The sequence below is a fragment of the Quercus suber genome, unplaced genomic scaffold (assembly GCF_002906115.3).
Source record: "Quercus suber isolate HL8 unplaced genomic scaffold, Cork oak 2.0 scaffold_309, whole genome shotgun sequence".
Taxonomy (NCBI): Eukaryota; Viridiplantae; Streptophyta; class Magnoliopsida; order Fagales; family Fagaceae; genus Quercus; species Quercus suber.
In genome coordinates this window covers 438,930-463,186 of record NW_027069765.1, presented here as the reverse complement: position 1 = coordinate 463,186, position 24,257 = coordinate 438,930, and the positions used below count along the sequence as shown (strand labels likewise).

Here is a 24,257-nt window from a genome sequence, read left to right as displayed (position 1 = left end):
GTGCTATGGACGAGAATGAATGCTAGGCCAGTATGTTTGGGTTGCGAAGTTGTTTGCAAAACTTGCAATGTATTTGAACGTGTGCAAAAGCTATGCACGTGTCCATGTTGCCTTTGTGTTAATGCTGAGAGTTGGCTATGACTTAGTAAGGCATATTCAGTGACATTAGTGTCATCATAAGGCAAACAAAATTGGTTGAAATTTTACCCAGAGACATGTTCAAATTTATTATAGGTGGGGAATGAATTTGATATTCTGAGTGTGAAACATATTATTAAATTAGATAGTAAACATTTGGTGCAACAGAGACTGAATTGTGCTAGAAATTTTACTAAAAGAGAACTACTCTCTTGTAACGTCCATTTGTATCCTGCCTCACACATATATGTGAATCCCCCAGTATGTGAAAGATTTTTTTTTTTTTTGCATAAACAGGAAATATGTTAGATACACAAAGGTCTTACAACAGAAATATTACAACAGGACTACAACGCAAGGAGCCACATCAACGCACAAATGAACTGAAAAAACACAAACCAACCAACACCAACATGAAGAGAGGAATAGCTGAAACCAAACAAAACACTACTGGATCCTTATTAACCACGATGATTCCGGGATGAGACAAAACCCATGGAGTCCCAATATAGACATTGCCACAAAAAGGTGGGGCATGTTCCCTTTCCGATTGAGAAGCACCCCTCTTTACCAATAAGTCTGCACAGCTATTAGCCTCTCTCCATATATGCTCAATGTGCACCTCCTAGCCACCTGCAATCTAAAATCAAGTTAGAAAATTCCATAGGATAATCCTCATTAGTATTCAACCATTCCAGTCTTGATTGCATAGCCATGTAGCTGCTCCTCAATTGAAACATACTTTTGACCTTAACAAACCCCAAGAATTGTTGCAAGAGTAAACTCATCCAAGGAAATAGGAGACTCTCTCATTTGATTAAACAGTTCCAAAGCTTCTTTCTCTAACCCAAAATGTTCAAGTCCACTGATTAAAGAAGTCCAAGAGACCGCGTTGTGTTCTATTAAGCCATCAAAGACCCACCTAGCAAATTCTAAGCATCCACGTTTTGCATACATATCAACTAGACCACTACCAACTAGAACATCAATAGTTGGTTCCATTCGAACAATCCGAGCATGCAAATGGGTACCCCATTCAAGATCATATACACTTGTGCAAGTGCTAAGTACGCTGGCATATGTCATGGAATTTAGTCTAACACCTTGACTCCACATCTCAACAAAAGTACTATGGCTCTGAACCCCAAAGCCATGTTCAGAGGAGATCAATATTATCGTGTTCCAAGACAGAGTCACGTTCAGGCATCTGGTTGAACAAGTCAAAAGCCCTTCCAACCCCATACAATTTGAAATATCCATAGATCATACTGTTCCAACAAAACAAACTCGGATTTGGGATCCTCAAAAACACTCTCTTAGCATAACTCACTTTTCCAGACTTAATATACATATCCATTATTGAATTCTGAATAGCCATATACACATTGCTTCCAAAATCAAACTTCTCCACAAGACCATGTAATTGTAGAGCCAACTTCTTGTATGCGAGACTGCCACAAGCCTTCATTGTACAAGTGAAAGAAAATGGATCATTAACACAATTACCATCCTGTACCATTGAAACAAACATATTTAAAGTTTTCTCTCGTTGACCATTACGGAACTTGCAATTATAATATTGATACAATGACTAATTACCAACCCATGGAAATCAGAAACAAATTATTATCACATCTTGAAACTGATGTTGGGTACAGATTCACATTACTTTCTAGGAAGTTTTCATGTTATATATATAAGAAGTGAAAAGAAAATTGTACTTGAGTCAAGTCTGTATACTAGGGTAGCAACTTTCTTAATTTTTAATGGAATTATATATTTATTAAAAATTAAAAAAATTAAAAAATAAAACCAATGGGATTATCTATTCTCAAAGAAGCTAAATGGCTAGAAGGAAATGGGAACTCAATTCCTAATAACTATGACTTTTGGCTTAATGTAAGATCCAATGTGTCTGCGGGTAATTATCCACATTACAAGGGCTTTTGATTTTTTTTACCAAGCTACCTCACAATGAAATTGTGCATTAGTGAGGAATTGATATGCATCTCATGTAGCTAACTCTATTATTTAGAAGGTGCTAACTCCTAGGTCGGGAAGTGCAGTTGAACTAATTAGGCCCCATGAATCAGTCAGGTCTCATTACTGTCAACCAAGCCTACTGGCTTATCCATAGTGAATGCTTATATGGAAGAAGCAGAACTCTAAGATATAGTTCTTAAATGTGGGCCAACCATGGAAGCTTAAATCCTCACTCAAAGTGCTTATTTTCCTCTAGAAAGTATTAAATGATAATCTTTCGATGAGAAGAGAGTTTACAATGCAGAATCTAATCACTGATGCTCTTTTTCCTTATTGTGATTTATAAGTGGGATCTTTTGTTTTTTACTTTTTTATTAATTGTGTTAGATAGATAGCTGTAGTTTGTTTTTTATGTTCTATATGTTTGGCTAAATGTTCTCCTTGGTTTTTCTCTTCTCATCCAGCCTATCTATACCATCCTATGGCATGAACATGAATATCTGAGATATGTTTTGCTTCATTTTTAGGTACAATGTCCTTTTTCTATAGTTTTATTGAGCAAAACCCTGACAGATTTTTTTTTGCTTAAAAAAAAAAAAACCTTTAATTATAGTCTCTCCTCCTTGCATATTACATGCCTTTTCATGATCTTATAATTCAATTGCAATATAATTTTTCTAGGAATTGCAATGTCTAGATTATTATTCCTATTCCTTAGCCTGCTCAAATTTATTAATAGCTTTATGCATTATCCGAAAATCGAGGTCAGTATTTCCTGTCCTCTAGTAAATGTTGTTTTCCACACATTGTCAAGATGTTTCCATATTGCTAACGCTTTGTAATGAGTCCCTTTGCCTCAACCCCAAGGTACCTATGATAAAAAAATATTACATCAGGTGGTGCNAAAAAATCCGTGAGTTTAGGTGAATGTGTTGTGTGGGTCTGCTGGAGAGAGAGAGAAAAAGGTTGAGGGGAAAGAGAGATGGAAGTGAATAGAGAGAAACTGAATTTTTTTTATTATTTGATGGTATAGTTTATATTATTTTAATGAGTTGTATATAAAAATAGAAACTGAGATGTTGGGTGAGTTATAAAATGAGATGGTAAAATAAATAAAACAGGTTTTGAGGTTGTAAAATAGAACTTTTTGGGAATTCCGGATGGGAATGCTCTTAGAGAAATAAAGATTGATTATGAGAAAACTGCTAATACCCATCCCAATACTCTAATTAGATGGTAAATACTTAGTAACTATTATGTAATTTGTGTTTTCTTTTAGTGGGTTTTGAGATATACTGGTGTGATGATTTGGAGTGTAGTGTGGAACTTTGTGGGGCTTAATTATTGTTTTGGTGTTGGGTTTTCAATGAATTTGGAATTGAAAGAAGAAGAATTATTCATTGTTTAAAGTTGTACTACAAGTTGAAGATTTAGGTAAGTGGCATGTGTTATCTGCTCCCTCAAAATATTTGTAAGAATGCATAAACCAAACTTTCCATCACTTAGGAAGTACAAGGTAAAAATCTTATAGAAAACTTTCCATCCTCACTGATAGTTATTTTGTATCTTAACTTCAATGTGAATCCACCAATGATATCTTAACTAGAAATTGTGTCCTAAGCATTGTTTATGTTATATAGAAAACTGGTATAGGTTTATCATACTTTAGCATTAAATCTACCTTTTTATCTAATTGTTAGTTAGTCTCTCTTTCTCACGTTCTTCACATCTCTTGTCCTACTCTGCTGTGATCACTAGAAAGGATTTGCAATTTTCTATTGAGGTTACTAGAACCATATTTCCTTAGAGCATGTTTGGTAAACTGTAACAGTAATTACATAGGAATAGGAATAGATATTACAAGGAATATAAAATGCTGTAATGTAATGTTTATTATTATTCATTTGTTTAGTGACAACACAATAATTGAATCCTGAAGACAATGGAATGAAAACATTTTAAATCAAACTTAAGATATATTTTAAGAAATATCTTACTCATATAATTATATTTCCAAAAAAAAAAAAAAAAAATTGAAAGAGAAATTATTTATTTTTTAATGATTTTTTATTTTCATAATTGTTATGTGCATATGAAAATTTTTTTATTTAAAAATATATGAATTGTAGAAATTAATACATCTACTAAGGAATAGCTATTACATCCCTTTTAGAGATGAATAGTTATTCCTCATTTTAAAGAATAGTTATTCATAAGGAATGACTATTCCCTGTAATAAAAATATAATCAAACTATTGAATAGTTAAATTATAGGAATAACAATTATATTACAGTGTCTATTACAGTCTACCAAACATACTCTTAGTGAAAGTTATTTGGTATCCAAACTTCTATCTTAATTCATGAATGATATCTTAACTAGAAACTGTGACCCAAGCATTGTTTATGTAAAATAGCAAACTGAGAGAACCAAGAAACAATACCAACATTTTTTTTTTCTTTTTTTTTTTTTTTAAAATAATTGATTGTGTTCTAATGCTTAGCCAGATTTTATTGTACATACCCCGTGTAATGCAATTTAGAAGGATAAGTATTAAATAAACTTTACAAACTAAACAACAGAAGGTATGGAAAATAATAAACATACCATTATGGACTGTAATTGCAATAGAAATACAATTTTGCTATAATCATTACCGTTACATGGGTTGCATTTGATTTTCTCTGGGCTTCACTAAATTTTTTCAGTTAAGTTTGGCTTTGAGCAAAAAATTTCCTATTAATATAGTAGTCCTATTGGTAAGTTCTTTGCTTATATTCCTTTTGGAGATTAATATATGCTTTATGGGGATGTTTAGATTTTGCTTAGGAATTTTGATTCATGGGGACTGTTTTTGTTAAGGTGGCAATGTTGTTACTGAAAGAGGAAAAGGAAGTTTATAAGAAGCCTAAATCTAAGATAAAGAAAGTGTATTTCTTCCCCATTGTTAGGAAGTTAAAATATGCAAAATATTGATAACCTAAATTGCTTCTTACATACCAAATATGGTGATTGATAATCTAAAGTGCTTCTTACTTCCTATAAATGCCAGAAGTAACTACTGTTGCACCTGAACTTGGGACCTCTCTGCCTTGAATTGTTTAAAAACTTTGTATCTCTGAAGTAAGTAAGTAATAATTTTATACATTTTTTAATCCAACTTCGTTTCTTAAGATTGGTTTTTCATCTATCCTTGGTTCACCAATATGGCAATATCTGCTTCTTTCTAATGGTCATGGTTTCAGTGACTATTTCTTTGCACTATCAATGTTAAAGTTGTTCTTTATATACAGGTGCTGAACAGCTGAAGGTATTACTGTGGCAGTTGCTTCTAAAGATAGCACGCTAAAGGCTGTAGAAGGTAATTGGAAATGGCCAATAAGCTGTAACTCAAATGACAAAGAAGGACAGCTACTAAATTAAAGTAATAGAATGAACCTTTTTGCATAAATTTTTTTTTTTTTGGACGTGTTTGCCTAAGTTTTTGTTGGCTTGGTTTCTTATATCTATTCCATGGTTAAACATTCTCAGTATTTTTGTATCATGCTCCCAAAGGTCATAACGATTGGCCAGTTAGGATTTTCTTTTTAACAAAGATTCTTAGAGAAATTTTAATAAAAATGCAAAGAACCTCAGTCAATATAAAGTCATTGATAGTAACCCACAGAATATGAATTAAGATTTAGAGACTTCATTTCTATAATGAAAATTTTATTTTTCTTCAATGTAAAGGTGTACATAATAGATATTATTATTTTCCATAGATTATATTATGCCAGAAGAGAATATAAATGATTGGTAATTAGGCAGGACCACAATCGAAATATTCAATACAACATTAGCAAACGATGTTTAAGAGAGACATTCCACTTTCTTCCTCTTATTATATTTAGATGGTAGGGAAATCAATATTGGAGGCACATCCCCCTTTTGGTAGCACGGGACAATTGATCAGTTGTGACCCAAAAGTGTCTACACGAAGATAAAGCTGGTTATTCCTTGATGCATCAACATTGCAGTCTATCCCAAGAGCATGCCCAATTGCTCATGTTGTCGATGTAGCACCAATTACATTTATTATCAAGTTGGTTTATAAGTTTTATAAAGAGTAAAATTGATAACAACTTTTAACATTTTCCTAATAAGAAATTGGTCCATTGGATTAATCGAAAGAGTTGTTAGGATTGTAGTTGGACGGGTATGAGCCATCGTTGTAATTAGGCCAAAGCCCATGAATGCCGAAATTTGTTTTGGGTTTTCTTGTTGTTGGATAGCAACAACTTTGCTTTGTGTCACAATATGATCTTGGCCACATCATTAGAGATTTAGAGTGCTGAAATCAAGAAAAAAGTTGTGATGTTATGACAATATCAAATAAGAGTAGTTAGCGTTCAAAAGGATGATCTCTCTCTTAAATAATCCCACTCACCTGTTGTACAAGATAGAAGAATTCTAAACTCTGTGAAACACAACCAATTGCTAGGCATTGTACTAATAAAAGCCTGATGAAGATTGCACAAATGGGTTTCATCTTTGTGTGTCAGTGAGTTGTGGGATTTGTTTTTGGACTTAGGGTGGTGTCATGGTGTGAATGGCAGTACTTATAGGCAAAAACGTTTAGTGTGGAGAGAATATTTGGTGCAGCATATGCTTACTGCTATTGCTATTAATTTATCACTTGCGTTGTGTGAAACAAATTCACAGGATTAGCCTTTCACGTTGGGAGTTTGGGACGAGTTGGGACAAAATTATTGACTTATTTCCACAACTTCATTGGTTTTGTCTGTATTTTTGTGAAAAAAAAAATTAAAAATTATTATTTACTTATCATATTGAAACAACTAACTTTGACTTCTTTTTTTCTTACTACATAAAGAGTTACAGAAAACCAAGCACAAAAAATAGCAACAAAAAGACACTCAAACCAGTAAAATGTCCTCATTGAGAGCAAGAAGAACTTCTGTCACATCATTTTCCTTTGCTTTGCGTTTTGAAAGTAATTGATTTTCCTAAATTACAAAAGGCTTTATTCCACTTTTTGGAACCAATTTTTTCTCTGTACAAATCAACTAAAGGCTTTATTCCACTCTTTGGAATCAATTTATTTGTACAAATAGATTCCAAAGATGCACAATCTTGCATCATACATTTGCATAAACCCAGTTAAGGTCTTCGGCCATATTACATAGCATTTTCTCTATACAACTACTACTTTATATCTTTAAAATATACAGAAAATTGTACAAGTCATAATCAACAATGAGTAATGAATTATATAAATCTAGCAAGTTAATGATCCACACCAGCTTCATGTCAGTAACTTTACACATCGGTATTACAAATACACCAATGATGAACCCAAGTGGATGTCTACGAGCCTGAACATGGAACCAGTTGTGTTTGCTCTTCCCAGCTCTCACATTACATGAAAATCACTGGACTATGTCAAACATGTGGAGATGCTAGATGCAAATTTAATCTGACCAGAACAAACCTTCCACTAAATGCGACAGAGAATATTCTAACAGTTAAAGCCAGTAGATATCCCTGTAATGATAAACATAATTTTTTGGCTGAACAAATTCTACTACCAGTAGTCTCCACAAGAGCACTTCCCATCTTTGAAATGATGGAATCGTTGGACATCTCTAAGAACTATCTCCCTATCAAAAATCAATGATATAAGTTTAGCAGCAGAATGGCAATCCCCACAGACCTGTAGATTCTTCACCACCCGAATTTTTGTACCAGGGGGAGAGTTTAGAAGCCCAAAAGCAATAGCCAATTTCTCACTATGATATCTTAGAGCAATTTCTTTGTCCTCAACTTCCATGTCTGCATGACAAACTAAAGAAATATCAGGAACATACCCTACCAACTTCAATTCCTTGACTAACTTGTCAAGTGCCCGGTGCAAATCTGCAGAAACAGATTGCACTCCCTCCCCAGAGAAGAATTCATGCACGACATTGTTCACCTCCACTGAACTACACCCAGGTACTTTCACCACCCCCTTGTCTTTCATCAGTTTCCTCAAATAATTCACATCTTCCCATCTCCCAGCCCTTGCGCACAAGTTCGATAAGATCACGTAGTCTCCTCCATGAGAGTCATCCAATTCAAAAATTTGTCCAATCACTTGCTTTGCCAATTCTACATTGCCATGGCTGCTACAAGCAGATAACAAAGTTCGCCAAAGTATGGGAGTGGGTTTGATTGGTAATGCATCGATGAACTTATAAGCCTCATCTAAGCGACCAGCTCGACTTAGCAAATCCACCATACATCCATAGTGCTTGATACCTGGAATAATCCCATACTTGTCACTCATGCTGTAGAAATACTCACAACCTTCCCTTACTAAGCCAGTGTGGCTGCAAGCATATAAAAGACCCAAAAATGTAATTTCATCAGGTCGCACTCTCGCCCTCTTCATTTCTTCAAACAGTGATATGGCTTTGGAACCATGCCCATGAGTTGCATATGCCATAACCATGGCTGACCAAGCCTGTGTATCTCTTACAGACATGTTCTCAAAGACAGACACTGCATCATCCAAGCTTCCACACTTTGCATACATATCTATAAGAGCAGTGTTGACCTTTACATATTTATCAAAACCATGTATCTTCACATACTCATGTATCCACCTCCCTAAGTCTAATGCTCCTAACAAAGCACAAGATGAAAGTACGCTAAGCAGTGTTACATCAGTAGGCATAAGATTAATCGCTTGCAATTCACGAAACAATGACAATGCTTCATTGGGCAGACTACTTCGAGCATTTCCCGTGATTATTGCATTGTAACAAACAACACAAGGCTCAACTATCTTATCAAAGACACGGCGAGCCGCGTTCACATCATTGCACTCAGTATACATATTTATCAATGTGGGACATACATACATGTTATGGTTGAGACCAAGTTTGGTAGCAAGGCAATGCAATTGTTTACCTTCTTGCAATGCCTTAGAGCTTGCACATTCCTTGAGAAGAGAAGGGAAGGTATAGTCATCAGGGATAATGCCAGAGCATAGGATATCAGAAAAGAGCACAATGGCCCGAAGAGGGGCATTGGAGCGGGAGTATCCACGGGCCATGTTGTTGAAGACCACAATGTCTGGTTGGGGAATTTGGTCGAACAGTTGGTGGGCATGGTCCATAAGGGTAGCACTAGGATTAAGAGCACAGAAGCTGATGAGCTTGGTGAGGACATTGATGTCATTTTGGAGGTGGGTTTTGATGGTAAAGGCTTGGATTTGCTTGAGCTCTCTGAGAGAAGTGCAATGGGGTAAGAGAGACAGAGGAGAGGTAGTGTTGGGTTTTGGAGGAGAAGAAAATGGGCTGATTTGGAGAGCATTAGCTGCTGCCATATTTTTCTAAAGATTACATCCACATGGTAATCACGTCCATGAGATTATTGCTTTTCTGGTTGTGACTTGTGGACCTTATCCAGGGAAAATAAATTAATTTTTTTTGATAATTTTTTATATTTTTCATTAAAGTGGTATCATAATTTTCTTAAAATGATTTATTAATATTTGTTTTAAAGGCGTCCTATTAACATAATCCATCTACAAAACCAACTAGGTTGGTCAAATCCTATATGGCTAAATCATCAGCCATTTGTTGCATTTGGTATACATTAGTTACTTGTTTTGTACTTAAAATCAATCCAAGAGCCTAATAACTCAACTAGTTAACACTTTCTAATATTTTCAACAAAAACATTCATGATTAAAAACCTTCACATCCTTAACTATAAATCTTTAACTAACAAATTATATATCAAAAAAAAAAAAAAAAATTAAGTGACTTATATACCAAGGTTGGAAAAAAAGGAAGCAAACAAATAAGAAGAATAGTGCATGAGACTTGAGTTTTGTTTTTTATTACAATGAATTGATCGTTGCAATAATGAGTGGCAGAATTTGAATCATAATTATCCTCACAAATGAGAAGAAGTAATGTCATTGAACTATAAAATTATTGGTGTTACAACAATGGAAAGTGGAATTTGAATCATGATTATCCTCATTGTATCACTTAACTACAAAATTCTTGGAATATAAAACTTTAGTTTTATATCAAATTTGAAATGAATATCCTAATCTCCAATATAACTCTATTAAGCTTTATACCATTCAAAAAAAGAAAGGAAAAAGGGCTCGTGCTTTAAAAAAAAAAATTACATACATAATCAATGAGTCTGGGATCCAAAACAACAATCAACCCAGGTTGTTAATTCGCACAATTGGTTTAATTAAGGTGTTAAACTAAGTAAAATAGACTAAATTACAAATTATAATCTCTAACTTTGACATATTTTCAATTCAGATCTTCAAGTTTCATTTTTTCTCTCATTTAAATTATTTTACTTTCATTCATTTCCAACGTAATCTTTTCGTCTACTTTTGTTCAATTAATGGTGTCAAATAATTAAATAAATCCATCAAATGATCTTATTTTAGGAAGTAGGGAAAATTGAAATTAAAAATTTTGAATTAAAAATGATTCAATATTTTTCTTTATAGCTCAATGATAATTACTCTTTATTATTATAAGCGAGAATTCAATCCTCACACTTGTCTACTCCACAATAAAAGACCCCATCAATTTAGTTAACTATAACCTACAAAAAAATAAGTCAAAATTAAATGGTTAATTTTAATTTAACCAATAAAATTGAATTGAATCACCCCAAACATATCCAAATTGCTATTTTGTTATCAATTAGAAACCCGACAGTCCCATGTTGCCACGTGTTGTAGCAGCACAACCTTCTTTTATGTAACACAAAAAATTCCAATTCATTTAATTTATATATAAAAAAAAGCCATAAGAAACAAAAACTTAAAGAGACACATGCAGTGTGCCCCATCTTGGACTTTTTGTATTCCTCGTAATCTCCGATTAGGGTTCCTAAACACAATATAAACATTTTACGTCCTCTTCCTGTCTCTTTCATACTCTCACATAACACTAGCAAAATATGATGTACTTTCTGGTAAGTCCAACTTCTATGTCTTATTATTCTTTATTTCTCTAAAACTTTCTAAATATATTTATTTTTTATTTCTCTAATAGTTTCTAATTTTTTTTTTCTTTTCAACAAAGAAAAAAATTTACATGTAGCCAATCATTGAGGTTCATAGTTAAGCCCAAAAATTTTGGTACTAAGGATTTGTTGTTGTCGCAAGCTAGTCTGTACTATTTTACCATGCCACATAAAGGCCACTCGGTCACTCTATATGTTATTAGTATACTAATTTTCAATGGGTGCTATCATCTTCCCATTCATACCATAGTAGGTTTTGGCATTGCTTGAATCTTGATAGAGATTTTGGTAAGTCTAATGAAAACCAGAGAGTTTTGTTCCATACTGGGACCAAAAAACAAAAAACCATTAATTTGTAGCAGTGAAATACCCCTGGGTTGAAATCGGATATGATGGTTTAAAATTAAAGGATTTGAAGAATAATTGCAAGTATGAATAGCTAGATATAAATTTAACTATTTAAGGGCTTTGAGTTTTGGAGATTTTGCTCAAACAAAAATACCTGTGATATACAAATCATGCTCTTTAAATACCTCCATTGTTTTTGTTCTTTTTTAAAAGGTATCTTTTGCATTTTGTGTGAATGTGACTATTCTTTGTTTCTTTAATGTTTACAAAATGGTAAGGCATGTTTGTTCAAAGTGTATGCCAATGGATCATTTTAAAACTAGATTGCTGTGTTTGCTGTAAATTGTGATTATCCTTTTATCTTTTCTTTGCTTCATAAAAAAAAGTGTTTATTTTATTTTCTGAAACAAATTGAAGATGAACATTAAAAATAGTGAAGAGATTGACAGTGTTTCCCAACAAAATGGGTTGAATTTTTTATTTTATTTTTATGAACACATTGGAATGACCAGTTAAACTGCTTGGCAACAGGCTCATGATGTGCAGTGGGACTTATTAAAGAAACAATGGCATGCTGCCGCACGTCAAAGGCGTGCTGCTATACGGGCAAAACGTGTTCAGTACAATGAAGATCATGAGCAGTCCCTGTGCAATATTCGGTTAAATAGGGGCAGGGAGCAGAAGAAATTTCACCAAAATGGGAATAGGCCATTGGATGAAGGGCAAGTGAGTAAGGGAAAGGACACCGACTAGGGCCTTATACGTTCGACAATAAACAACTAGTCTGGTTTCCTGTGGTATACATCTGTGTACTCGGGTAGCACCTTTCTTTGATTTTTTTTTTTAAAAAGAAATATAATTAATTATCAAATAATAATAATAAAAAATCACCAGTCTACTATTTTACCATGCCACACAAGGCTCACTCAGTCACTCTATATGTTAGTAGTCTTATTTTCAATGGGTGCTCTCATACTCCCATTGATAGCACAATAGGTTCTGGAATTGCTTGAATCTTGATAGAGATGTGGAAAGTCTAAAAAAAAAAAAAAAAAAAAAAAAAAAACCAATAACCGGTAATTTGCGAAGTAATAGTGGAGTACTATTTTTTTTTTTTTTTAAGTGTCTGGCCCGTTTTCTGTGAATGTGATTTATGCTTCATTTGTGTAATGTTTCACAAAATGGTGGTGAGGCATATGTTTGTTCAATGGGGATGACGGCTCATTTCAAAAATAATTTGCTGTGTTCTTAGTAAATTCTGATTATCTTTCTTCTCTTTGCTTAATAAACAAAAGGTGAAGGATTGCTTACTAGAGACACAACTTTTTATTTTCTTTGCTAAAATCAAATTGAAGATGACCACTAAACATAGTGAATAGATATAGAACGCTTCCTACCAAAATGGTTTGAAATTTCTTGATGAACACATTGGAATGACCAGTGAAACTGTTTGGCAACAGGCATGTGATGTGCAGTGGGAATTACTGAAGAAACAATGGCACGCTGCTGCACGTCAAAGGCGTGCTGCTATACGGGCAAAACGTGTTCAGTACAATGAAGAGCTTGAGCCATCTATGCCCAAACCACTGTTAGATAGGATGGGGGAGCATAAGAAATGTCACCAAAATGGGGATAGGCAATTAGGTGAAGGGCAAGTAAGTAAGGGAAAGGACCATGATGGGGGCTTTGATCATCTTTTGATACTTGCACGGTCAGCTGAATTACTGTCAGAATCTGAAGTTTGCTTCCATGAGGAACACAGAAATGATGAAAATAGTGAAGGTTGAGGCTGTGAGAATTAATAGTTTGTTTTATTGAATTAAAGTGCTGAATATTAGCTAATGTCATGTTCATTGTGATTTAATCAGGATTATGTACTGATCCAAATGCTCAAAAGTCAAAAGAAAATCTTAGCAATGCAACTTCTACTGGTCTGTGATATTGTGCCCATTTAATTTGCTTGTAACAGTCTTCTATAACATGCTTGTTTTTACAATAATGTTCAAACTGTCATGTTTTCAGATCAGAAATATATAACACAAAATGATGGACCCCTATCAAAAGGGTGATGTGACCAGAACCAGGTGAGCAGAATCTAGGAAGAGTTCCTGCTGTACAAGGTCAAACAGGTGACCCCTATCAAAAGGGTGATGTGTTATTTTATTTTTTGCAATGTGACATTTTTATGTTCTCAGATGCTGTAGATTCTGCATTATCCTTTTGGCTTTTGTTTTCTTGGATTTAGTTGCTGGTATGTGTTAGTGTAATTAGTAACTTCCATGTGAGTTTGGGGAATCCTCAAAACCTGGTTGGCTTGCCCTCAATCTAATCACATTAAGTGTATATGCTATATTTTGCAAAGTTCACATGGATAATTGGTGCTCTATGTCTTGTACCTACCAATGTTTTTTGTACTCTTTGTTCTGCTAGTGATTGGAGAATCTGCTTTTCATAGACTATAGTTGCTGACACTGTATTTTATTTGGCATTTATGATCTGTGGCAGATAGAAGATGGTGTCAGAAGATGCAAAACACTAGTAAAAAGTCATATATAATTGGACTTCAAAAAGAAATAAATAACATAACACTAGCGTGTAGAAGTCACAGGTTTGTGGGAGTTGGTAGTGACCTTGGACAACTTAAGGACCAACAACGTCTTGCACGGCATCTTAGAGCATTAAAAATTAGCAAACGAAGGGGACACTTGAGGCAGAACATATAGATTCTTCAGTGCGGGAAAAAATGCATGCCTTGAAGAAAACCCAGGTTGGACTGACTGGTCTAGTAGATCCACATTGCCTGTCATACATGTCAATGATGCCAAGGGAGCAAAATCTAGTTGCATGCCAGCAAGAGCTGCTAGGAACATTTGCATGGAATAATGAAATGACAGAAACCTACCTCGGTGCAACAAAAATGCAGGGACAACATATGGTCAACCAACCATGGGGCCAGATGCACAATGGGGGAACAAGTTTACTCTTTCCCATTTTAGCAATGCCATTGAGGGAATATTGCTGTATGCCTGAATATCAACAAAGATCACAACAAATTGATGAAAAAATGGCATTAAAGAATATGCATAAAGACTTCAATAATTGTGTACTAAATGATAAAGCCTGTCCNTGTTATTACTTTTGTAACTCCATGCTAATACATGGATTCATCTATCGTTCATATCCAGAACTACTATAATGACAACACCTTTAATAGGAGTTCAAGTTACTGGTATTGACACGATAGATTTATTAAAGCCAACACTCAACGTGCATGAATCTCATTATGGAAGGACTTCCGAGATTATTATGCACTAACCATCGAAAGACTAGCCCTTATTGTCTTCCATAGTCTGAGAAATTTTAACTTGCACCTCCTTTCCATCATGGTCCAACAATGTACCTATCAGAATAGGCTACATCATGATGGATATGGTCAAGTCAAGGACTACAATGAATGAATTCATAATCTTAGTCTACTAAATCAAGTAGACCTTTTTCAATATATCAATATCTTACATCATAAAAATATTGCATAATTTCACAAGAGACTGAATATTTATTTATTAATAATAGAGGCATTATATATATTATGTTGGGCCACATTATTCTAACATGTGGGAAACTGAGAAGAAAAGTACGTGAGCAAAGAAGAATCCAATTAAGTCAACTAAAACGTGTAGTACGTATGGGGATTCAACATGATGTAACTCAGCAATAAGGAGTACCAGATAGAAATAAAGGTATACATCAATTTTTTTCTTCTATGGATATCAAATGCTAAGAATTTTTTTCCCCTTCTTTGCAAAAGGTGAGAAATTTCAAATTATCCACAGTTGTCACCATTGAACTAGTGCTCTACCTTGGAGTAGTGGCCCCATGCAATATGTGACTACACAACCACCCTCAAAATTTTCATTTCCACCACAATATTGGTAACCCACTCAATCTGCACTTCACTAATACTGCTACTACAACAGAAATTTGCAATGATTGTCGAGCATCTATCAGTTCAAAATGAATGTTGAATACTCCATAAGTAAAATGAGAAATTTAGAATTTCAGCTTACACAATTTAACAATAAACCAGGATATGTGTTGTCATTTGTCACTAATATTTAACTTATACAATGTTCATTATTGTTAAATAAGCTGTGTGCCATAGATCTGTTGGCTATCAAGAGCTGTTTACTTTAGGCATGTACGTCAAATCTATTAACAATCCACTTTTTGCCATTTATATAAGTCAATGCTCAATAGTTTTCATTCTATATTGTATCCAAAGAGAAAATTACAGTCCAACATAAATATGTAAAAGACATGTTTGCTATTCTATCTAGTATCCATTTTGCAGGAAGACATCTCTGCCCTGAACAATGTGAATGAAAAATACCATAAATTTCAATTTGAGCTTTCTGATTTATTGTTTCCCTTAACAACAAATTTTATCCTGAATGGCATTTGACATCCACATAATTTGACCGACCAGAGATCATTTTTTATAATATCTGTATGTATAGAACTTGTTTTGCAATTTGTTTGAAATTCTGATTTACATGCAGAAGAACACCATGCAATTTGTGATGCATAGCTGTGTAACTGATAATGTTTAAAATCAGAAGCCGTTATTTTGTGTTCCAGACTCAAGCTGAGATAGGGGAAGCCAAGTGGCTATGTACGGCTTCCATCGGCTGTTTACTAATTAGCAGTTTTTAACAAAGATATGGTAGGGATATTCTTTGATACTTTTAAAAGATAACATATTTTTTGTGCCTTTTTTTTCCTTGTACAGATGGGATATTTGCACATAGTTTACTAAAAAAAGAACTGATTTCAATTGTTTTCCTACTATTTCATTTTGAGGTGGTAATTGGCTGGGTTCGAGCTTTGATTCTAGGGTATTGAATGCAGCCAATTAAAATTAAATCAAAACCATGGAGCAGGTCTGATAATGGCTAGTGTAGTCTTTGACAGAATTTTTTCTACTTTATGCTTAACCTGGTACTGATCCCAGCAGGAACTTTTATCTGTCTAAGCCTAGCCACAACTACACATGACCGTGTATTATACTACACAGCAACTTGAATGCAGATATGACATGAACGTAGACTTGTATGGTATGGAGTGCCAGAAGAGCTTGAATTTGGCTGATTCTTTAGGCCAAGTTTCCTAGTTTTAATGGTGATTTCTTGAGTCCAGTGGAGTGCTCATTTGGTACTGACAATTAGTTTAACATGCACCTTTAGAGGGTTCTTTTTACCTGTTATAGAATTTTATCCCATTTTAAGCTTTGAAGAGAGATTTAATTGCTAAATTTTCATGATGCAAAGTGAAAAATACTCCGAATCACCATCATCTGTGCAAGTCATTTGGGATAACATCATCAGTGGTTAGTAAGAAATTTGTATCTTAGTGGGGGAGTTACTTTAGGCATGTACGTCAAATCTATTAACAATCCACTTTTTGCCATTTATATAAGTCAATGCTCAATAGTTTTCATTCTATATTGTATCCAAAGAGAAAATTACAGTCCAACATAAATATGTACAAGACATGTTTGCTATTCTATCTAGCATCCATTTTGCAGGAAGACATCTCTGCCCTGAACAATGTGAATGAAAAATACCATAAATTTCAATTTGAGCTTTCTGATTTATTGTTTCCCTTACCAACAAATTTTATCCTGAATGGCATTTGACATCCACATAATTTGACCGACTAGAGATCATTTTTTATAATATCTGTATGTATAGAACTTGTTTTGCAATTTGTTTGAAATTCTGATTTACATGCAGAAGAACACCGTGCAATTTGTGATGCATAGCTGTGTAACTGATACTGTTTATAATATCGTACTATTTCATTTTGAGGTGGTGATTGGCTAGGTTCGAGCTTTGATTCTAGGGTATTGAATGCAGCCAATTAAAATTAAATCAAAACCATGTAGCAGGTCTGATAATGGCTAGTGTAGTCTTTGACAGAATTTCTTCTACTTTATGCTTAACCTGGTACTGATCCCAGCAGAAACTTTTATCTGTCTAAGCCTAGCCACAGCTACACCTGACTGTGTATTATACTACACAGCAACTTGAATGCAGATATGACATGAACGTAGACTTGTATGGTATGGAGTGCCAGAAAAGCTTGAATTTGGCTGATTCTTTAGGCCAAGTTTCCTAGTTTTAATGGTGATTTCTTGAGTCCAGTGGAGTGCTCATTCGGTACTGACAATTAGTTTAACATGCACCTTGAGAGGGTTCTTTTTACCTGTTATAGAATTTTATCCCATTTTAAGCTTTGAAGAGAGATTTAATTGCTAAATTTTCATGATGCAAAGTGAAAAATACTCCGAATCACCATCATCTGTGCAAGTCATTTGGGATAACGTCATCAGTGGTTAGTAAGAAATTTGTATCTTAGTGGGGGAGAATATTATAGCTTTGATTATTTCTTTTGGTCTAAAAATGCAAATATTAAATTGTCAATTACTTTTGCTGCTTATTTCACCAACAGAAAATTGAATTTGTGTTTCATGTCTTTTTTATTCTTCTGTGAGCCGACTTATATGCTTACTGGGTAGAACTCGTATTTTCATCTGGTAAGAATCAAACGTATTAGTTAATCTTATTAATCACAAGTTCAAGTTTCCATCTTGAACGTCAGAGATGGTTTACAATTTGTTTCAGAGAAGTATAGGTACCCACTACACCAACAAAAGAACCTATAACTAAGATCCCCACTATTATTATTAACTCTAACCCAAAACTTCGGGCAGTTTTGTTAATCTTTAGGTAACATAGGCATGGTAACAACATTGAGGCTGTGACACTCAAAAAAGCACCCACAAATGCCATAACGTAGCCAAAAAATGGTACTGTCAATGCCACAACTGCTGTGCTGATCACAATTGCTGTTCTGATGAGCACACTAATTAATCGACTGCTTCCAGAAGGAAATTTGTATTCAATAGCATCAGCAATAGGAGTTATTATAACTGCATACTTAGCAAGGGGATTCACTAGCGTAGTGTAAATTGCTATTTTTGTATTAATTTCTCTAACTGGAAGATTTAATGTCACTTGAGAGTTCAAATTTTCTCCATACATCATGTAGCCTAGGATGGCCATTGATCCATAGTTGATGGTGCTAGTGACAAAACAGACCAGCAAAACCTGCAATAAGAGACAAAAGTAGGGAAAAAGAACCTGTTAATGCTTTACAATCTTCAACCTATTTATTTTAACGTTAAAAGAGCCTGTAGTGGAATCAATGATTGTACTTTTTTTTTTTTTTTTTGCTGAATATTCAATGAATTTTCCTTTCAGTAGCTGACTGAGGTACAATGACTTTTGCTTGTTTGTTTGTTTCTTTTTTTTTTTCTTTTTTTTCCCTCCCCTCTTCTTTTGATATTGTTTTGGTTTATATATACAAGAACATTATTAAAAGAGTATTTTGATGAATCCATTATCTCTTTTTATCTTCCATGCTTGCAAAAGATTAAGATGAAGATCAATAACTCTCTCATCTTAAAATGTTTAAATTTCAAGTTTTATTATTTTATTTTATTTTAAAATTATACACAAAACATGAATTTATAGATTAGATAGTAAATAATATTCAATTAACATGAAACTTGGTATGGATATCAACAACAATGAAAATATGTAATCCAAAGTTTGGATTTGTAAACTATTTATTTTTTAAAAAGTTAAAAACTATTGTAACACTTGATATAAGTCTGTGTTTCTATTTGCACCACTTAATGTCTTTTTATTAAATTAATAATTTCAAATATTTCAATAGATCTTAAGTTCGCATTCTCCTTAACATGCACATCAAATTTCATATTAATTGGATGCCATCATGCTATTTAGTATTTACCATATAATCTATAAATTCATGTTTTATGTATAATTTTTTAAAAAGAAAAGAAAAAACATGAAATTTAAACGTTTTATATGAGATAACAATTGCTCGTGGAGGTTATAAAAGGAAAAATGTACTCCAACTAGTTGATTTTTCAAAATACAAATTTAATAAAAAAATTATTGATTAGTGTAAGATTATTAAATGAATACCTTTTAGTATTTCCAATAGAAATGTCTTATGTTTAAATCTCTCCTTTCCAATGTTGTAACTATCAAATTATATATATATATATATATATAATCTATCAATTATTTTAATTATTTTTAATTTTGATCTATAACTTTGAGAAAACAAATTAAGGGTCTGTTTGGAATCTACTTATTTTGCTGAAATTGAAAATTTTTTGTTGAAAGTACTATAAATAAAAGTAAAAGTTAGTTGAAATAGTATAGTGAGACCTATAAAGTCCCAAAAAGTGTAGTAGGGCCCATAAATAATAGTAAAAATAAGTTGAATAGTAAAATAAGTTGGCAAAAATAATTCTGGCCAAACACACACTAAATCAGATGGTTCTATTTCTCAATCTTTCTTGCTATTTGCTAAGTAGGGTAGTGGAGTACTATTTCTTGCCTTAGAGAACTGGCTTCTATCTTTCATGGAATTGCAGAGTGTTGGGAAAACTGCATGACCACAATAACAGAAGGTGAACAAGCTTATAGTAGTAGGCAAGCCACCCACATTCAAAGGCTTGCCACTTCATGGAACCCCACACCATCAACTGCACCAGCCCAGAAAACACAACCAACCACAATAACAGAAGCCATGACCCCTCCAGCAGAAAAATAGGACAAGATACTAAAACTCCTCAACCATGTAGTTGGCAGAATTATAAGGGCAGTGAGCAGAACAAAGCCTTGTTTCCCTCGAACCTTTAGGCCTGCAATTTTAAACCCCATGTCTGGAAACAACTTGTCTAAATTGTCACCTTCTAATATCAGAAACGTAACTGCAACTAAGTACAGCTCAAGATACAGGAACATGGATACAATGGCTCTTCCTTTGCATCCAAAGGCTACCTCAGCTATATCAGGATAATTTTTGATGGTAGGGTTTGCATCCATACATCGTTGTAGGAGTAATCCTGTGTACCAGCAGAGAATTGCTACTAGGAATAGAAATAGCAAGGTCAGCCACCCTCCTTGTGAAAGTGCATATGGAATTGATAGTATCCCCACACCTAGAATAGATAGATATTCATGCTAAATATCACCATGTTTGTGGTGACAAACATTTGCATGCACAAATTATGCTAAATAGATTCAATACGTGCATCAATAGTCAGTAATGACATCTGAATACATAAATTCATGATCTAGAATAAACCATGCAGCCATAAGCAGTCAAGCAGTGATTCACAGGAAGAATCATGTTTACTTTGTTTCTAAGAAGCCCTATGACACAAAACGGTATGTCTAAAGACAACATTTTTTGCAACTGTTGACATTCTCTATTGTGATTGGTGCATGATAAAAGTACTCTAAGTGGTAAACTAAGTGAAAGGTAATATTACTCCAATCACAATAGACTACGTCAACCATTATTAAAAAAAAAAAATTGTGAAAAATGTTGATTTCCTAGCATTACTCGATATAAAAAGCATACTCTCTAAAAGTCCGTTTGGTTGGAGGAGTGGAAAAATTGGAGGATAGAAAATGGTGGGAGAGTGGAAAAGTGAGGGGATAGAAAAAATTTTAATTTCTCTCATTTCTATTTGGTTAGGAGTGGAGAAGTGAAGGAATGGAAAAAATGTGTTTGTATAAATTTACTCTTATACCCTTATTAAAAAATGATGCCCTATTAAAACAAAACAAAAATGACAAAAAAAGCAATCACCCAAATTTATTAGGAAATAAAAATCATATCTAAAAAAAAAAATCACGTCTAAAGAAAAAACAAAAACAAAAAATTACAAAAGAAAGCAAAAGAGAAAAAAAAGAAAAAAGAAGAGCAACGAAGCTTGCCTAGGAAATCAAAAAAAAAAAATAAAAAAAAAAAAAAAAAAAAAAAAAAAAAAAGAAAACGAAGCTTGCTCCCAAAAATAAAAGGCAACGGATTGGACAAGCCTTGCACTTGGGCATTTTTGTCATTTATCTATCAAATTCTTCCCTCTCAATTTTCTCTCCATTTTGGAGATAGAATATTTTGGTGGGCCTGGAGAGAAAACACCTGAGCCTTACCAATTTTTTTTCCCTCCCCTCCCTCTAACAAAACACCTACCAAAAAAGTTTTTCTTCCTATTTTCTCTCTAAAGTTTCCATCCACCATATTTCACTTCCAAACAAACACACCATAAGAGAGAGAGAGAGAGAGAGAGAGAGAGAGAGACCTGATAAGGTATTGACCCCATTGAAGCAAGTTTTGAGAAAGGTGGTGCCTTTGCCTGGTTGCTCCAACTGTGGGAGCTGGTTTTGGCTCTCCACTCCCTCTGCTTTTAGGTGTTCCATCTTTTTTTGCCCACTATACAAAGTGTTGGTTCATTTAAAGAGAGAAACCGATAAAGCTTTTGGGATAATTTGCCCTTTTTATTTAATAATTGAAACAATAATTGACTTACACAATTGGTTCCTGAAAGGTGATAGTGAAAATTCTTAGCCAAAAAAAAAAAAGTTGATAGTGAAAATGAGTAGATAGGCATTCAATTTCAACAATAGCAAGCAATACTATGGTGCAACCCGTAATTGGTGACAGAAAGAAATCACTAAAAAAAGGAAACGCACTCAACATGTCAGTATGTCACAGTAACTCAAACCTTTCCTTCTATGGCGATTTCTTCAACTTTAGGTCCTCTTCCAAGGAGAGGAGACGTGCTTCTTTGTAATACTACTCATGCTTTTTCTATACTTTTATTCTTATAGATACGAATACAATAAGATTTGAATGAGAGTGTGATAATTACTCTTTGTCATCATCAAAACAAAATATGAATGGATTTCTTTATAATGTGGTGTAGCCAAAAGTCAATACCCATACTTTTTTATTTAAAGACAAAAATATTTTACTTGTTGAACTATTGAAACACATATTATGTGTGTGTTTGGCAAAATTTATTTTTGCCAATTTATTTTACTATTCAATTTATTTTTGCTACTATTTATGAGTCCCACTACATTTTTTGATACTATTCATTGGTCTTATTATACTATTTCAACTAATTTTTATCTTTATTTACAATACTTTCAGCAAAATAAGCGGATCCTAAACAGACTCTATATATACATATTTACTTGCAATTAAGTAAAAGATTTACTTAAAAAGGATACTTTGCTTGCTTTTATTACAGTCAAAGAAATTGTGCACTCTTTTAGGATGGGGAGAGCTTGGTCTGTTTTTTTTTTTTTAAAGTTTGATAGGTACATAACTAATGATTTTTATATATTGTTTAAAGAGAAAATTCAAAAGCCAGGGGGCATGTATGTTAAAATAGAAAGAGATAAGAGGAGAGTGAAAGGTGATGGGAAATATAATAAAGGGATAATTACAGTAAACCCACCTATGGTATGACCCGTTTTCACTTTGCCTATCCGTGGTTCAATCATTTACACTTTGCCCACCTGAACTTCAATCCGTTACCCATCCATTGCCTACCTCTATTAAAATCAGGGGTAAAAATGTATTTTACCTTCATTTTATGTTTCTCTCCTCTAAAAATAAAAAAAACAGAAAAAACTCAAACAAACAAGATCAAAGAAGGGGGTTTTGTAGCTTGAGTTCAAGAACACACTTGCTCCTGGTATAAACAGTCTTGAGCCAATCAATCCAAATAAAATTTTCATATTCGCACAAATCCTAAAAAACATTTACAAAAATCCTACACTTGAAAGTGCTCTACTTTAATTTCACAAAAATCCTTTCAGATACTTTCAGTTGTTCACTAAAATCATACACGACTTCACCTTAGTTCTCTCTCAAATCTCAAACCAAAACCAAAGCAAACCCCTCTTCAAAACCCAGACCCACTACACCTAGCAACACAAACACAGACCCACTACACCCACAGCAAAGAAAATAAGATAGCAAAGAGAGAGAGGTGGATCGAAGTCACAGTCGGAGCCAAACTCAACACGAAGGAACCCATGGCCAAAGCTAGAACTTGCATTGCTGCAATATTCGTTTGTCATTACTCCGTTCACCGCCACCATTGCTCTGTTCACTGTTGCTACATTGGTCTGATTCATTCGTCTTCCTCAACTAGTTGCTCACGCTCACCCAAGCTCTCTATTCGATCAGCCATCTTTGTTCCTTCTCGCCGACCCATCTCTCTCCCAGTCACCCTCTTGCCAAGTCATCTTGCCCACAACGCAATCTTCGAACTCAACGAAGAGGACCGAAATTGAAATTGAAATTTTTGCTGCAACCACCGACTATGACGGCGTCGTTTTTGGTTGATGGTGGATTGTGGGTGATGCCGTGAGTGGGTTGGGTTTGAAGAGAGGGAGAAGTCAGAGAGATAGAGATGAAGAGGGAGAAAAAATAATAAATAAATGAAGGAGATGAGTCTAGAAGCTATTGGATTTTTTTATTTATATTTGATTTGTATTCCTCCAATTTATTCTCGTAGAAGTTCTTCAACAATCAAAAACCCTAACTTTTTTATTTTTGTTATGTTTGTTTTTTTTTTAAATTTGTTTTTCTAACGGCAAAGGGAAATGTGGGTAATAGAGTCCTAACGGAAGTTATCACAGGTGGGCAAAGTGTAAATGATTGAACCATAGGTGAGCAAAGTGAAAACAGGTCATACCACAGGTGGGTTCTGTAATTATCCCTATAATAAAAATAGGGTAAACATGCTTGAACTTTGTTA

General features: G+C 34.0%; 3 protein-coding genes across 6 annotated transcripts in view; 1 reads left to right on the top strand and 2 right to left on the bottom strand.

The window, feature by feature from the left end:
* Window positions 1-5,573, top strand: part of LOC112020992 (TMV resistance protein N) — an 86,242-nt gene extending 80,669 nt beyond the window's left edge. Inside the window, exons 6-7 of one of the 4 annotated variants that reach the window (XM_065782635.1) lie at window positions 5,175-5,245; window positions 5,416-5,573. The gene's annotated coding sequence lies outside the window, so the exon portion shown is untranslated. Of the gene's footprint in view, window positions 1-2,648; window positions 2,703-5,174; window positions 5,250-5,415 lie in introns of those variants that run through there. The other 3 variants (XM_065782634.1, XM_065782633.1, XM_065782636.1) reach the window with 3 other exon arrangements.
* A 1,553-nt stretch (window positions 5,574-7,126) lies between these two features.
* On the bottom strand, window positions 7,127-9,563 carry LOC111988608 (pentatricopeptide repeat-containing protein At2g02980, chloroplastic). The gene has a single exon (XM_024020399.2). The coding sequence runs from the start codon at window positions 9,495-9,497 to the stop codon at window positions 7,710-7,712; it is 1,788 nt and encodes a 595-aa protein (XP_023876167.1). The 5' UTR covers window positions 9,498-9,563; the 3' UTR covers window positions 7,127-7,709.
* An 8,586-nt stretch (window positions 9,564-18,149) lies between these two features.
* Window positions 18,150-21,921, bottom strand: LOC112038117 (amino acid transporter AVT1I). The gene is given in 4 exon segments (XM_024070936.2): window positions 18,150-18,699; window positions 20,027-20,142; window positions 20,145-20,633; window positions 21,783-21,921. Coding segments are annotated over 4 exon segments (1,236 nt in total). The 5' UTR covers window positions 21,901-21,921; the 3' UTR covers window positions 18,150-18,186.
* Window positions 21,922-24,257: the final 2,336 nt, after the last annotated feature.

Excerpts from the sequence above, each read along its gene's own strand:
- LOC111988608 (XM_024020399.2), bottom strand. The coding sequence starts at position 9,497 with ATGGCAGCAGCTAATGCTCTCCAAATCAGCCCATTTTCTTCTCCTCCA.